Here is a 16,168-nt window from a genome sequence, read left to right on the forward strand (position 1 = left end):
TTAGGACCAAGTTAGAGTCCATTGGCAGAGATTGATTTTACTCAAATTACTGCACGGTTTTCTGAAATAGGGGAGGGTGTCACCACCTTCACATGGGCACTGACATTTTGCAGGAAGGTTGGGGAAGTGGGGTGAACAGAGAAGAAGTCAGAGGATTTGCCATCTGAAAGCCTGGTGCTAGGTGGTTTCAAGTTTAATCCACTTCTAAAAGTGTGGAAGCTTAAGAGCTTTGTACATATTGTGGGGGGAAGTTTGCTTCTTTTGTCTTCTGTAAAATCAGAAGTTCCTGTTGTGTTCTCCATGTTATAACTAGTGTGTCTTGTTTGGTAGGTGAGACCTCTGCCTCCAAACATGGAGGCATAGAGGGAAAGCAGGTCTTTCCTTCCTTAAACATTCTTTTCACAACATTTTGCTAAACCGTGATTCATTTGAAGCTAAGGAGTCCCCAAGGCTTTATACAGCTCAGTGCAACTGACTACAGGATTTCTACAAGGGGGTTGCCTAGAACTCAGTAATTAGATATTGCCCAATGCATGTCCATTAATCTTTTATTTAACATGGTTTCTGCCACAGCTGACCCTGACAACAGTCAAACCCCTTGGCTTAATGTGCCCCGTTCCTTAGCCCTAAATCTGCTTGTGAACTAATCCTTACTGTCCTAGGGGAAAAAAAACAACCAACCGGACAAACGAACTGAAAAACCCTCAAAAGCACTGGAAAGCTTTATCTGTATTAGTAATAAATAAAATCTTCAGTGTGGGCCATGAGATCAGTTGTTTTTTGCTGAAAATTCAGTAACTGGTTCTTACAAACAGCTCTGTGCATCACTCAAGCCTAGCACAGCCAGCCTGAATTGATCTATAACCCAGGTCTACAAAGCTATGTTGATGCCCAAGTCTCTGACCTCAGTGGTGTTTTATCACCTAAAAAGAAATTTGGTTACTTATTTATTTATGAAGCTGACCTTTTGTTTTCAGCGTTTTTCTGTGTACTTTTTTAATATTTTTGGCCGACATGTGAACGTGTTACCAATTCTGAGTCTAGGATCTGAATTTATAGAAGAGGGTATGCTTTGGAGAAAGAAACATATCCAAATCCTACTATGTTTTTCTTCTAGATGGAGGCAGAGGTAATTTTTTAAATTACAAAGTAATTGATTTGCACTAAGCCATAAAATGAAAGTGACCTGACAACTGCTGCCTGATTAAGGGTGTAGAATACTAAACAAAATCAACAAACGCTGAAAAATACATCTATCTGTTAATAATTCTTCCTCAAATGACTCAATTCCTCCTCTGAATAGCCCTATTAGCCTAGTTAATTTAGGGTAATATTGATGCTGGGATAATATTGGTATTATCCCAGTAATTGCAATGGGAAAAAAACTTACCATAAAGGCCACTCATAATATTTTTCCCCACAGTGCTGCATGAGTGATAGAAAAAATAAGCTGAATTATGACCTGGCTGCATGGTCACTTCCCTAGAAGCAGAATTTGTCTGTATACAAACTCAGTTGAAGGTATCTTACTTTTTAACAGTTTTTTCATTTATATCTGCTTTTTTTAAATTCTTAAGAAAATTTTATCATTCATTACCTTATTGCTTCAAAATTAGAAATTCAAGGAGAAAAAAGTTTTAAAATGTGAGATTATCATTTGCTTACTCATGCTAATGAGTGCTTTGCTTTACAGGTAGTTCAACTGAGAACTATCGAAAAATTTTCAGTGTGGGTAATGGAATCAGAATTTGGGCATCAAAGGATCCCTTGTAGGAATTAATTAGCTTGACAGAGGCTTTTTCCTTGTTTTGAGATCTGATGTGGCAGCTGTGCGCTGAGACTGGGTGACAGAGTGAGGCTGAGGATTTACATGTCCACTAAAGGCATTTGTCTGAAAAGAGAAGGAATTGTTTAATCCAGGAGCACAGGTACACTGAACAATATGTAACCTATAAACCAGGCTGGAGGCAAAGCAGTTATAAGAGTTCTTTCTTCTGTAAGGGAACCTCAGTGGTTTAATAATTCTAGTAGTTCTCTCAAAGTTTGTCATTTCTCTTTGTTTTGCTGTACCATAGCTTCTAGGTTCAATGTCTCAGCAATAGTCTGCAGAGCTGTGGGTTATTAAACAAACAGCTTCTGAAGGAGGTCATATATATTATGATCCCATTTTACATGTTTGTGTGAGGGGAGGGAGTCACTGATGTGTGATAGATCTTTACTGTATTTGCAGCTTGTCTATGCAGCAGAATATACATATGTACACCTCCAAGGCTCCCAAAAGTCTTTCTTTCTCCTCAGCATATGGTCAGGTGAACCAGAACTTTGGGTTTACTGCCAACAGCAGCATTGAGTGCATCCATAGAGTTTACACTTACATTTGTCTTGCTTTTGTCCTCTTGTCATCATTTTCTCAGCATGGAACCTCACCTGCAACTGTGAAAAGATGCAAGTAGGGCAGCTGAGAGGCATCCTGTGTTACAGGATAGCACATCTAACAGTGAGGCACTGCAGACTCTAGTTAATGCCAGACTTGGCAACTACAACATGCCTTCCTGAAGGCATTGACATAATTCTTCTCCTTGTTATTTCCCTGCTGGTGGTGCCTTTGTGTGTGATAGCACACTTGCTTCTCAGCCTGTTTGCTTCCCATACCTGACTGTAGTACACTTCAAGACTAATAGCTCATGTCTTGTGCTGGTTTGCCCTTCTGAAAATAACAAAGTTGCTTTTATAGCCACAAGATATACGCAGGAGCTCTTTTTCTTTTGTGCTGTTTTTAACTGATTTGTGGCAGCAGCTACACCTGTCAATTGCATACTGCTTAGCAATAATATATCCAAAAAATGCTTTGATGCTTGTTATATTAGAAATTATATGGCCACACAGAGTCTTGTAATGATTGCAATTTTACCAAGTGTTGTCACTAGAAATTGGAGACTGGATAAATATTTTTTGCATACTTTTCTAATATGACAAATAACAATTACAGGACATTGCAGTCTGCATCCTGTGACAGCTCGTTGCACTGCTGAGCACTGCCAGTTGATTATAGGAGCGTATTGGCGGCAGCAGCAGTAACAGAATGGATCAATATAGTATGCTGTATTTATCTAGTGCCTTTCATCAGTGATGCTTATGACAGATAGACTGTCAGCACTTTGCACAACACTTTGCCTAATGGTAAAATAAGGAGAAACTCTCAGCAAGGCCCACTGCTGCCTACCGGGGTGCCTTTCTGCAGAGCTGTGCTCAGTCTGGTTGTTGCAGAGTTTTATTCAACTCTATAGAGTTTTGTATTTGTCCTTGCTGAATTTCACGCCCTGCTCCTCCAGCCTTTCTAGGCCCATCTGAGTTTCAGCCTGGCCTTGAGCAGGTGGTTGGTCCCCCCAAGTCATGTCATCTGCAAACTTGACAGGAGGGTGCTTGCTTACCTCCTCCAAGTTATTGGTAAAGACATGTCCCAGGTTAGACCTCTGGAGTACCTGTTAGCAGCCTGCAGGTGAGCTACCCTATGAGCATACCAATCCAATTGGGAATTTATCAAATTTGGTTTCCCACACAGCTGTACCTAATGATCTCATTTGGATACAAGAATATTGTGGGACGCAAATAAGCAGGCTGCCTTGCTAAAGTTAAGGTAAATTATGTCAATATCTCTAGTCTTGTCCACAAATGAAGTAATTTTAGTGTAGAAGGCAACCAAATTGGTCATTGACTTACCTTTGGTGAGTCAATGTTGAGTGCTGCCAGGCAGCTGCCTCTCCTTCACGTGCTTAGAAATGTGCTCTGAGAGGACTCACTCCATGAGGTTGGACCAACAGTAATTGCATTAATCATCTTTTTTAACTTTTTTATATAGTCTGGACATTTTCTTTCTCCTGTATCAAGGGATCTCCCTTAGCCTCCTTCACACCCTGCAAAAATTAAAGCAGGTGGCCTTGCAAAGACTTGGGCCAGCTCTCTCAGCACACTCTGACTTCTCTGGATCTAGAGACTCCAATCAATCCCCTGCCTTGTCTGGTTGAGATTTACCTGACCACCTACTGCTCGTTGTTCCTTGCCTTCTTGAACCCTGCCTGTAGTCACAAAGGCCTGGGAGACCTTGGTGAGGAAGAGTGAGGCAATGCAGGCATTGAGTACCTCAGCTTTAGCTGTGAGTGCTGCCCCCATCCACAGGGTCACACTCTTCTTGTTCAGCTTTTTAGTTCTGCAAAAGCTGTTCTTGTTATTTTTGAAATCCCTCAAGAGCATCCACTCCAACTGAGTATTTCTGGTGCTACCCAGGGTTGCTAGGAAATGTTTCTAAATTCCTCCTTCGATGGTTGTCTGTACTTCCACCATCTGTGTATTGTTTGGTGAGATGAAGTTCTTTTTGAAATTCTTAGGGTTTCTTTAGTAATTTCAAAGTGTAATAGATGATTGAACTGCTTTCCCTGGAGAAACTTACCTGGTGGCTGTGTCGACTTCAGGACTGATCTTTAAAATTACGTCAATGCTTATTTCAGTATGTTTATTAAACTTATGCATATGACCTGAGTAGCTTACTAATTCCCCCGACTGCCTCTTTTTAAAATATTTACTGCTTCCCTTTTGCTCACTGGCTGCAATGAGGGTTCACATTTTTGCTTACAGCTCAGCCATTCTACATTTAGTCTTTCAGAACTCACAGGTGTTTATCTGGACTCGATAATTTTTTTTTACTTTTCAGTTGCCAGCTAACCACGGTACTTACTGTCCTGATGCTTTAGTCTACCAGAGTCTCATATTTTTCCTCATAGAATAGGGCATGTCTTGGTCCTCTGGTAGAAGTACACTTGGCTTCATGAAATGTTACATATAGCATCTCACCTTTGATGACCCCATATATGTACAGATTCTTTGCAGGTTCCCAGTACCTAGACTGTTTAAAAGGAATGAGATCTTGTTGGAGAAAGTGAGATGATTTGAGGGATTTCAATACCATTAGTTATTTACACCTCACAATTACATTCGTCCCTTCCTTGTAATTACTATATGTTATCTAACTAGAATTTAGCTCTTGGTCAATGCTTTTCGAAGCCCCTATGTCTAAATTTCAAAGGATTTCTTTTATACTTAGCTAACATCTAAACCCTTGCCATTGATCTCTATTGATTTCTTCTTTTCCTGCTTTCTGTTTTGTTCATGGCATACACATCCTGTGAAATGTGATTACTGTTTTCTTCAGTGCCATCCTTACAACATATAAGAATTCCATTTTTACCACCCCCCGCCCCATAGGGCCATTTTCACTAGCCTTCATATTTACATTTTTCAGAAATACAGCTTGGAATTTGATGAGTTTCCTACATTGCTGTTTGCATTTTCTGTGTCTGCAATAAGCTTTTACAATTTGCTATTGCCTTCTTTAAGACAGCACTGAGCTCCTTGATTGTCCTTATGTGTCACCCACTAGATTTGTGCAGTTTATACACAGTTAATTTGGCTGGGAAAGCTGTAATGGGTTTTAAGCAGTAGACATATTGCAGTAGTCACTTTGAAATTTTAATGAGTGCCATTAAAGAATCAAAGGTACAGGAGAGCAATTCTGCAGGAAAGGAAAATACAGGCCAAGAGGTAAGGAAACTTTAAAGGATTTTTATATACATTTTTTAAGTCCAAAGCAGGTTGATCAAACCACATTTGGGATACTTTAGAAACTTCTAAAATGGTTTATTTTTCTGGTTTATAGAGAAGGGTAAGACTAGACAACATGTAAACAGAACAAATTTATTAGACTAAATAACATGAACCATGATAACATGAAAATGTGATGAAAAAACAGTTCATTAAAGTGCAAGATCATTAAAGAAATCTTATTGCTGAAAATAATACAGGATGTGACATATGTGATGGATGCACAGTTCAGTGCAGGAACACCCCCACCACACTGCCCTTCACACTGTAACCCAGGAACACACAGAGGTGCTCAGCCCAGATGCTCTGGGCTGGATTTCATGAGTCCTGGTGCTGACACCAGCTCCCCACAGCAGGGTGTGTGTTTGCACCATAGGCAGGTACCCAACTTCTGTAGGACTCCAATGCTCCCTGCCTTGCCCCTGCTCAAACGAGCTTGGCATTTCCCAGGATCCTCTTACTCCTTCTGCTCTTTTTTCATCCATTTTCACTTTTTCTACCCCTTCCTTTCACTTCATATTCCTCTTTGTGTCTTAAACCATAAAAACAAATTTTCAGCCTTGCTTTATCTTAAAAAAACAAAAAAACAAAACAAAACAAAACAAAACAAAAAAAAAAAAAACAGAAGAAAGTGTCTTGAGAGCTGTCTTCCTCTGAGTTGCCCTTTGTTTGCCTGCAGCTCCTTCCTCTTGAAAATGTGGATTAAAGTCTCCTGTGTCTCTTTTTCTCCCCCAACAATTAAGGTCTCTCCAGGATCTCTCAAGGCAGACGGATATTCCTTATGGCACCGTCCTGGACTCCGCAGTGTACGAGCATGTGCGAGTGAAAGGCATGAATCCCTTCGAGAGGGACAGCATGTATTCCCAGATGTGGCGCATGATCAACAGGAGCAACGGCTCGGAGAACAACGTCCTGGAGTCCACCGCAGGCATTCAGAAGGTACTGGCACGCTTCCTTTATGCTTCCCATTGGACATGCTCTGTGTAACACCATGTTTGCTTAGTCGTTTCTTTTAGCTACAAGGGATGCATTTGCACCCTTGCAATGATCATGCCTGGAACCAATTTCCGAAAGCCCATCGCACTGGCACGGAGGATTGGGACTTCTCAGGTTTGTGGCATTGAATAGCATTTTGATATGTGAGTACCTTGACTGTTTGTCCCAAAAAGTATTTACAGGTATATTTACAGGAGATGAGTGTGTTTGTAAGGGTGCAAAATGGAAATAGGATCACTGGACTTAGAACCCCAGAATACAAGACATTGATTATCTTATTTGTGTAGTCTCCTGACACTGAAAATCCTGGCTTTCTGTTGTAGCTCTGGGTCATGTTTGTTTTGAGAGAAGAAGGCAGGAATGAATGATTTGACTTTAAAGAAGAGTCTCACAACCGCTTTCTGTAGTAGGTTTAGCAATGGAAAAATACTTTGAGAGCTCTTTGTAGGGACATTTGTGAATGGAATAGTTCCCTCCCAAATTGTGGCTGACAGCTACAGCTTTTATAGAAACACCAGTCCATGAAAGGATTCAGTATAAGAGTCAATATAGGTTAATGAGTGACTGTAAACAAGCTTTTCCCCTACCACCAAATCAAAGAAATATCATATTTTGCTGACTTTATTCTAAACTTCAAAAGGTGAAGATTTCTTAGAGAAAATATCCATGAATTGTGTGTTCACTTTGTCACAATCTCGATTTAGAGACTTGTAAAAATCCAGATGAACTCCGATTTTGTCTCCACCAAAATCCATTGGCCAGGAAAATGTGTAATTTCCGGTGTTCTCACTCTAGATAGCAACAAGAGAAAAGAGTATGTTAAGAAGAATGATGAAATCACTGGTGAGCTCTTGATAATAATAGAACTACAAAATAACAAAGATTATTTGGAGTTTTAAAAATCACCAATCCAACCTCTGGATAACCAAGATCATATTTTCTCCTCTGAAGGACTAAACAGCATAAAAGAGGCAAGAGAGGCCCTGGGGAATGCACTTTTGAAACCCTTTTAGATAAAGTCATAAGCTGAAAGAGCAAGAAAAAAGGGCCTGAAGATTTATTGGCTAGAGGAAATTGCTTTTTTTGAGAAAACATATTTTAGCTCAGTTTGTAAGTGACTGATAGAGCTGGGGTTTGCTTTTTGTATGTATAAAAAAAAAAAAAAAACCCGAAACCAAAAACCTTCCCTCCTTCTGGCTTCCCTTCCCAAGTTATAAAAAGAGTTTTGGAAGGATCAAAACCCAGAGTACATCAAACACAGCTGTGCTGACTAACAGCTTTTAGCTGAAAAAAACAAACAAGTGGTGTATCCTGCTGGCAGGTAATTCCAGACTACAGTCATTGATTTCTCATTCCTGGAAACATGGCAAAACCTACAAAACCAGAAACATCCAAGTTCCTAATTTCTCATGCTTCTGCTTCCCAGGAATAAGCAAATCACAATGTCAAAAAAAACTAAGTCGTGTCAAGTGAGCAAGCCCCCACCCTCCAGTTTTAAAAACTCTGAGGTCTTAGGCCTGATTCTAATGAACATACACATCTACCTGTGGGTGCACAGTTTCTCCCCTTTCTTCAGTTTACAGGAAGAAATGACACCGAAAATGATTATTTGCCAGCTGCTGTTCACACAGAAGTTTTTGGGAAGTTGTAGTTGGCCTGCTCAGGAAGAAAGCTGGATTAAGAAAGCTAATCTTAGGCAAGGAAAACTAGTGTTTTTAAAGGTATATGATAAAAGGCAGAGATTATAATCTCTGTAACACACTTCATAAAATGACAACATTTCAGAAAGAATTCATGGGTCCCCTTGGCCTATTTATATGCTTCATAATGCTCTTCAGGGTCTTTAATGAATTTAACTGGCTACATCAGAGCTATTAACCCAGTTATAACCCCGGGCAAGCTAAACCAGCAGGTCTTTCTCTGTGCCTCATTTTGTTTCCCCCATCCATCAGCACCAAAGCGTGACTGGCCATCACCTCAGTAAACCTTCCTGGAGTGCCAAGTGAGACAGCAGAGACTTAATGAGTGCCTCCAAATAGGTACAGGGAAGGGGATTTCCACTCAGCTGAGTAGTGACCATGAAGGGAGTGAGATAGGATGGACCACCATGGGAGAGAGGTGTGCAGGGATGAAGTGAATACTCCCATCTTTAACAACTCTCCTCGCTGCATCACCTCAGAGGTTAAATGGGGTTTGCAAGGAACTTCACAGAAGACACTTCCCCAAATATTCTTGTAAAATCCTAGAAGTTCTTTAGTTTTGTCTTGCTTTTATTCTGACAGCTCCAGTGGAGGTGGCACCATTTTATTGTGAGGAAAGTAGCAGTCTAATGCTAATGTATATATAAACAGGAGGAAGGGGAGAGGGACCCACCACTGGTTCACCCAGAGCATGACCTCCCTCACTCCGCAGGACTGCCTGCTTGCTGTACCAGTGGCTTCGTGGGGAATGGCACCTGTATGAGTGCAAACACAATACAGCCAAATGACAATGATTGCACAGTCCCACTTTGCATCAGGCATTCTACTGCTTTGACCTCCTTTTCCTGGCAGGAGGGCAGGGCAGGCAAGAGAAATAGGATGGGGAGATCATGCCATTGTAAGTTTTCAGGTTTTGATATTTATTGGTCCTGTTCCTCTCATAAATCAGGTGCATACATATCACCATGTGTGCTCCTGTTCCATCCATAATGAACAGCTATAAATACCACAGGTCCAGCTAGAGAGCAGCTGGATAGATTTACCCTGAAGAGAGAGAAGTTTTAAATACCTCAAACAAGAGACAGCCTGAAAAGCACAGGTACTTTAGATATTTTCTTCCACTTATTGTCTCTTCTTCTCTCAAAAGGCAGCAAAAGGCTGTCGAAAGTCTGAATTTAAGGTAGGGAAGCACTCAGTTGTTTGTCTTCCTGCTCTGTGAAATCAACATGGGTGGGGAGGTAGCTGTATTTTTATATAAGCCTGGATAATTCTGGAGAATATTCACTTTTATCTTCCCTTTTTCTTTATTATTCCTAAGCGTTTCATGTATCTCAAATTGATTTTCCTTTTTTTTGCATAGGTTATGAAATATGCATCTCATTCTGTCATAGGAATGTCTATTTTTGTGGAAGTTATTTATTCAGAGAGGATTTACAGAGGCCCAAGTCATGCCTGCTTAAACATTCATTGAGGACTCCAAGAAAAATCATTTAGGCTTAAACATATCACATTACATACCTCTTTATGTCTTCTTAAAAAGCACATTACCCTGCTTAATCCTTTACAAGCACCACAGGCTTTCCTATCCTTGGAACTATTCCCATTTAAAATATAATGGAGCTCTTCCATTGTGCCCCTGTCTGCTCTTTCTTCCCTGGAGTATAATAGTGCCTAATGCCCTATTCTACCCACCTTGCTCCTCTGAACACGATACCATAGCCTACAGCGTCTTCATTTCTCTCAGTAGTACAGAGTGGAAAATTCCTTTCCCAGGTGGAATCTGAATGTGTTTGAAACCTCTTCTGTCTATTTAACTCTATCTGCAAAATATTTAGCTGCTAGAAAACTTGTGAATTATTGTCTGGTAAAACAATGCTTCTGGATGGTGCATTAAGAGAAACTCCTTGTAGGCTCCTAGTACTTCCTTTTCAGCTTGCACACAGTGTCAAAAGGAATTTGGTCTTGAGATGTGGATTTCCTTGTGATCCTAATTGCAATGCCAGTGGAAGCATGCTAGCAACTGCTCAGCCCATTTGTTTTCCCTGGACACTGTGGATGCAGTCTTACCCTCCTGAAAATACTGTAATAGTAAAAGTATTTATGAATAGACCATAACAAAGCTCTGCTAAGGTTACTTGTATGGGGAAGAAAGGGGTAATAACAATTTGCAATTCTGTGCTAGAACAAATTGTCAGTAACTGACTATGGATATTCTTAATTTGTCTACAGCAGTAGAGACATCATGAATATTTACCTTGGTGGGCCAAACCCCCTCCTGAATTCATTAATTATCCTGATATACTTAAAAATTTGCCATTGGAATTGCTGTTCTTGTGACAGATTCACTGATAGCACCGCAAAACATCTAGTTAATGTATGGAAGTCCCCACCTCTTTCCTGTGAACATTTCTGGCCATGGAGTAGCCCAATGAAAAGACACTGAAAACAAAAGAGAACCAAGACAGACTTTTGGAATACTGGATGTGCACCATGACTCAGCAGTTTGGCAGTGGCTAAGAAAGGGATAGGCAGCAGAAGAGGTGAGAGCATGTAACAATGCTGGGACAGCTCTCCAGCCTATTTCAGTTCACACCCAGGGGATCAGCTACACTATGCAACTGTTGGTTAGCAGGCTAATTATCAACCCAAACAGCAGTTCCCTGGTTCCCCTCTGCCTCTGGAGCTGATGCTTCTTGGGCAGGTGAGATGTTCTGTGTCTGCTCTACAAGTGATAAGGTTAACAAGTACCCTTAAGAGCTTGATGTGTTCAGTCCCACAGCTGAAGGTGCAGGCTCTCTATTTTGCAATTACTGTCTCCTGTACAGTCCATGATTTAGAGCTGGCAGGTGCCTTGGAGTACCAAAGGCACCCACTGCCCTTACTTTTTTATTATCATGGGTGGTCTGGCTATTTTTTTTTCCCATAATCCTGTGTATCTTTACTGCCATATCTGGGGCTTTAAAAAACTTACAGCAGTGACAAAAATTAGAATCCTGACCAGAAAGCACTACAAACACAGTGTGGCGTTACTTTCAGGCATTATCAAACAGCTAATAGTTACCTTGGTTAGCTTAGGAGCTCAGTGTGTTTGGGAAGTACAATAAGTGGTCTGTGACAGTTAACAGAGCATGAAGCAGATTTTGTGCATAGCTTTAAAAATGAAATGCAAGACTTTTCTTACTACCACATTTTCTCAGAATTCAGGCTATGTCTAATAAAAGGCTTGCTCTCCCTCACCAACACTTCTGAGTATATAATAAAGTTTGATCTAATTGACTTTCGAGAGAGTTTTCACAGGTTTTATCTTGAGTAGAACACCTGTAAAAGTTATTTTCTGCAGAGTTGGGCTTTATTCAAATGAATAAGTCAGAATTTGAATTAGCCTACATATCAAGAAGTGGATCTACATGGACATGTGTTCATCCAGCAACTAAACAAGCCAACTATTGCTGTATTCCCTTTGTCTCCAAATTTTTCTGAAAGGTTTCTCTGAGTTCATCTTCTCCTGTTTCATCTTACATGCTACTGAATGTACCTTACCCTTTTTCCTCTCCCTGAAACGGCACCCAGGTTGCTCCTGACTCCTGTTCAAAGGTCACTCTGCATATGCCCGACAGTCACTTCAACAACTTCAGATGTCACTGACTGCTGTCCTGCTGTGGTGCTGTGTCATTTTACCTTCCATGGCTGTCTTTGCTTGCTCTCTCTCTTATCTCTCAGTTCTTTTGGAGAACTTTCCAGACTGTAGTGGGTTCAGTTTGTAACCGGGCAGAAACACCAATTTAGTGTAGTGGTTTGGTCCAAAATACTCATTACTGTTTACCTTCTGTGAGACAAGAATTAGGAGAAAAGCAAAGCAGGCACAAAACTTGAAAGAATATAAAGAGATTTATTAACAGACCTAAAAGAAGAAAGAGGGGGAAAAAAAAAAAATCATACCACACCTTCAGAACTCTCCTCCTCCCCCCCACCTTTCTCCCTTCTCCCACTGACAGTGTAAAAAGACAACCCTTAAGATGTTCTGTCTGTTTACCACTTCCATAATAACCTTGTTCAGTCCATTTAGGAAGAGGAGTTTCTCTTGCTCGTGCTATGAAAACATTATCACAACGAGACAGCCGCCCGGGTTGGTTCTCTGCTCGCATGTGAGTCCCTTCCCCCGACTTGCAGCTTTTCCCACAACTGCTTTCGAGGGTCCACTCTTGAATTACTGGGTTACGATTTTAAGGTTGAGCCGTTCAGAAACAAAAGTTCTCTTCACCCATCTCTGGGAGCATTTCATCTCTAAGAACAGAGGCCCTTCTCCTTCCCTGGGAGCAAAGGGTCCTCCTCATCTTCATTAGCCCTACTCTTGGGGACATGGGCATCTACATGGCGGACTCTCACAACCAGCTTTCTTACTCGGGCAGTGATGTTTTTCCACTCTTCAGCTGCCCAGATTGGTTTTCCCCTACGCTGCCAATTAGCTTTTTCCCACTTTTCCAGCCATCCCCACAGAGCATTGGCTACCATCCATGAATCAGTGTAGAGGTAGAGCTTTGGCCACTTCTCTCTTTCAGCAATATCCAGGGCTAGTTGAACAGCTTTGAGTTCAGCGAGTTGGCTTGATCCACCTGCTCCTTCAGTAGCTTCTGCAACCCGTCGTGTGGGACTCCATACGGCTGCTTTCCACTTTCGTTTCATCCCTACGATGCGACAAGAGCCATCGGTGAAAAGAGCGTAGCGTGTGTCTTCTGCTGGCAGTTGGTTGTACGGTGGAGCTTCTTCAGCGCGTGTCACTTGTTCTTGTTCTTCTTCATCAGCGAGACCAAAGTTTTCACCTTCAGGCCACTTTGTGATTATTTCCAAAATCCCAGGGCGATTCAGTTTTCCAATACAGGCACACTGTGTGATGAGAGCAATCCATTTGCTCCATGTGGCATTGGTGGCGTGGTGGGTAGAGGGAACCTCTGCTTTGAACACCCACCCCAGCACCGGTAGTCGGGGTGCCAGGAGGAGTTGTGCCTCAGTGCCAGTTACCTCTGAGACGGCTTGGACTCCTTCATAAGCTGCCAAGATTTCTTTCTCTGTGGGAGTGTAGCTGGCTTCAGACCCTCTGTATCTTCGGCTCCAGAATCCCAGTGGTCGACCTCAAGTCTCACCAGGCACCTTCTGCCAGAGGCTCCAGGAAAGACTATGGCTCCCGGCTGCAGAGTAGAGCACGTTCTTCACCTCTGGTCCTGTCCTAACTGGGCCAAGGGCTACAGCGTGAGTGATTTCCTGCTTGATCTGGGCAAAAGCTTGTTGCTGTTCAGGGCCCCAATGGAAATCGTTCTTCTTGTGCGTTACCAAATAAAGAGGACTCACAATCTGGCTGTACTCAGGAATATGCATCCTCCAAAAGCCTATGGCACCTAGGGGAGCTTGCGTCTCCTTCTTGTTGGTTGGTGGAGACATTCCTGTTCTGAAATGTTTGTGGGCCATCCTACATCCAAGACCATATTCTTTTGTATCTACAGCTTATCCCTGTCCCTTAAGTCCAAACAAATTGGCTCCACGAAGACAACTTGAAGTTTTACTTCTCTTAAACTGAGCTGAGCTTCTTTCATCTGAAATAAAATTTGTGTGTTTTTCCTCTGCTGTCTGTTCATGTCTGACCACTTAGCTCAACCTTCAGCCTACAGAAGCTGACTTCATCATTTTAAATTTTCTTTCCTGTGGCTTTCTATTGCTGGTGTGTCTATTTAAGTCTTGCCAATTTACTTTCCATGACATGTCTACGTTTTGTCCATACGACCTCCAGCCTGTCACTTCAGTAGTTTCCAGTGTTCTTTTCTAGGGCCTCTATAAAGAATTTTTTTTCCATTTAGTTCCATTGAAAATGCTCCTGGGTAAAAATTAAATAAATAAATAAAATTGCCTTGACTTTCAAGGCCTTTCATGGTGAATTCTGACTCTCCCTGTAGTGTTCTCATTTCTGAGGTGGAAATCGTTTGTGTGAGCTTCCAGTGCAACTCCTTTTTCAAGCAGGCATCTTTATGCTTTCTCTAAGGACCCTTCTGTAAGGTATGTTTTCCTTCAAGACAGTAGTCATGTCTTTCCTTCAAACTCCTGAGCACTCCCCTTTGTTATTACAGTAACAAAAACATTGACAACCAGGTCCCTGGTGTGCTATGATTGGTACCCATCAGCTGAGGAGCTCTGTTTTGTTGCTTCTTTATGCTCTTTCCCTCCCTTTGGTTTATTTTATAGCTGCCAAATCAGGGGGGAGAGAGGAATGCACACTGTAATCATCTAAATACTGGCATAGATGGGATGTGGGGGAAACCAAAGAACTACTGTACCCCCAGAATGAACTAAATTAATGAACACCACCATTATCAGATGAATAGTATCTCTCAAAAAACAAACTCTCTGTGCCTGACCTTTCAGCCTTCATCCTCAGAGGAGAGCTACAGCCTAACTTCAAAAGATGAGCATGGGAACTAAAAGTTCATAACAGTCTGACACAATATAAAAAAAGAGGGGGGAAATAAGATTTTATTGAGCAATTTCTCCATGTTATTCTTCAGTTTCTCCAGATTCCGTGGTGCCAGCTACATGTTTCTTTTGAATTTTCTCATTGATTAACAACAACATCATTGCATTAATTTCAGAGGTAGTTTCTAATCTTGAAGTTTTCTGCTTGTTTTTAGATGCTTGTTTGCCTGAAAACTTGGTTATTTAGGGCTCTTCCCACAGATATATCCCATCTTCTGTTCAAAGATAATTCTTTCTTAAAACCTTGCTTCACCTTGATCTGTCAATGGCTATAAGTATAACCCCATCATGTGTAACTTGAGGTGTCTAATTTAGGTGTCCAAGTTTCTTTCCTAGCTATTGTAGACAGGCAATTTTCTTCTCTAGAGAGTGGTCAGGAGTGCCTAAGATGGCATCCTATTTTTCTTGGTGGCTTATTTTGTACAGTACCTACCAAACTAAGATCGTATTCCATGACTAGAAATGGAAATAAAAATAAGACACAGCAAAATATACCCTGAGGAACTAATTTTGCTTCAGTCCTGTAGAACTGCATTTTGCAGAGAGCTGAGTTCAGACTTTTCAGCTGGAGAAAGGATAGATGGCAGCCCTTTGAGGAGTGAACATGGGATGGGGGTGTGGTCCCCATCCTTCATCCTGATGGCCAAATGCAAAGCTCAGTACTTCACACCTTGGCCTGTGTCTAACCCTGGAGCCCTATTTTTACAGGCCAGAACAGTCCAGAGGGGAAAACTGATTTCTTTGAGAGTGGAGATTTCACTTGATTTTTTTCTTATGTAGAACTGGACTAATTAAGATGGACTTATGAGCAAAATGTCTGTAGTGCATCCCTGTCCTGATGGCAGAAGACCAGCTCTGTAGGAGTGTAGGGGTAGCTGCCACTATCAGGCCCAGGGTGCACTGCCAGCCATTTGGTCTAAAATAATCCTTATGTACATGCAAAATGTAGCACTAATTTTGTGTTAATAGCCCCCAGTCTCTAGCTGTTGAGATAACAAATAGGAGTTTCCTTTTTTGTTTTTTTGTTGGTTGGTTGGGGTTTTTTGTTATTTCTGGAGAACTTTGGATGTGTCTGATAGGTAGGGAAGGTGGGAACACTGCACTCTGATGGAGAGGGTACCTCGACCACCACACGTGGAGTAACTGCTTGTGGCTTCGTGTGTGAGGACTTTGTATCTTCTGGTGCCTTTTTCTGGTCCTGAGCACTTTGGGAATTGCTGCCAGACCAGTATGTATCCACATTTGTTTCCATGCCCCTATCACATCTGAATAGCATCATCTCAAGCATTATATATGGG

At 41.5% G+C, this 16,168-nt stretch overlaps 1 protein-coding gene across 2 annotated transcripts in view; it reads left to right on the forward strand.

The window, feature by feature from the left end:
* The window catches only part of GRID2 (glutamate ionotropic receptor delta type subunit 2), a 693,323-nt gene that overhangs the window by 591,088 nt on the left and 86,067 nt on the right, over positions 1-16,168 (forward strand). For both annotated transcript variants that reach the window (XR_005601815.1, XM_039551427.1), the window contains exon 13: positions 6,399-6,594. Coding sequence is in view for 1 of the 2 variants with exons in the window: in XM_039551427.1 (XP_039407361.1) it covers positions 6,399-6,594 (196 nt within the window). In the remaining variant the exon portion in view is untranslated. The remainder of the gene's footprint in view (positions 1-6,398; positions 6,595-16,168) is intronic.

This window comes from Corvus cornix, chromosome 4 (genome assembly GCF_000738735.6).
Source record: "Corvus cornix cornix isolate S_Up_H32 chromosome 4, ASM73873v5, whole genome shotgun sequence".
NCBI classification, from domain to species: domain Eukaryota; kingdom Metazoa; phylum Chordata; class Aves; order Passeriformes; family Corvidae; genus Corvus; species Corvus cornix.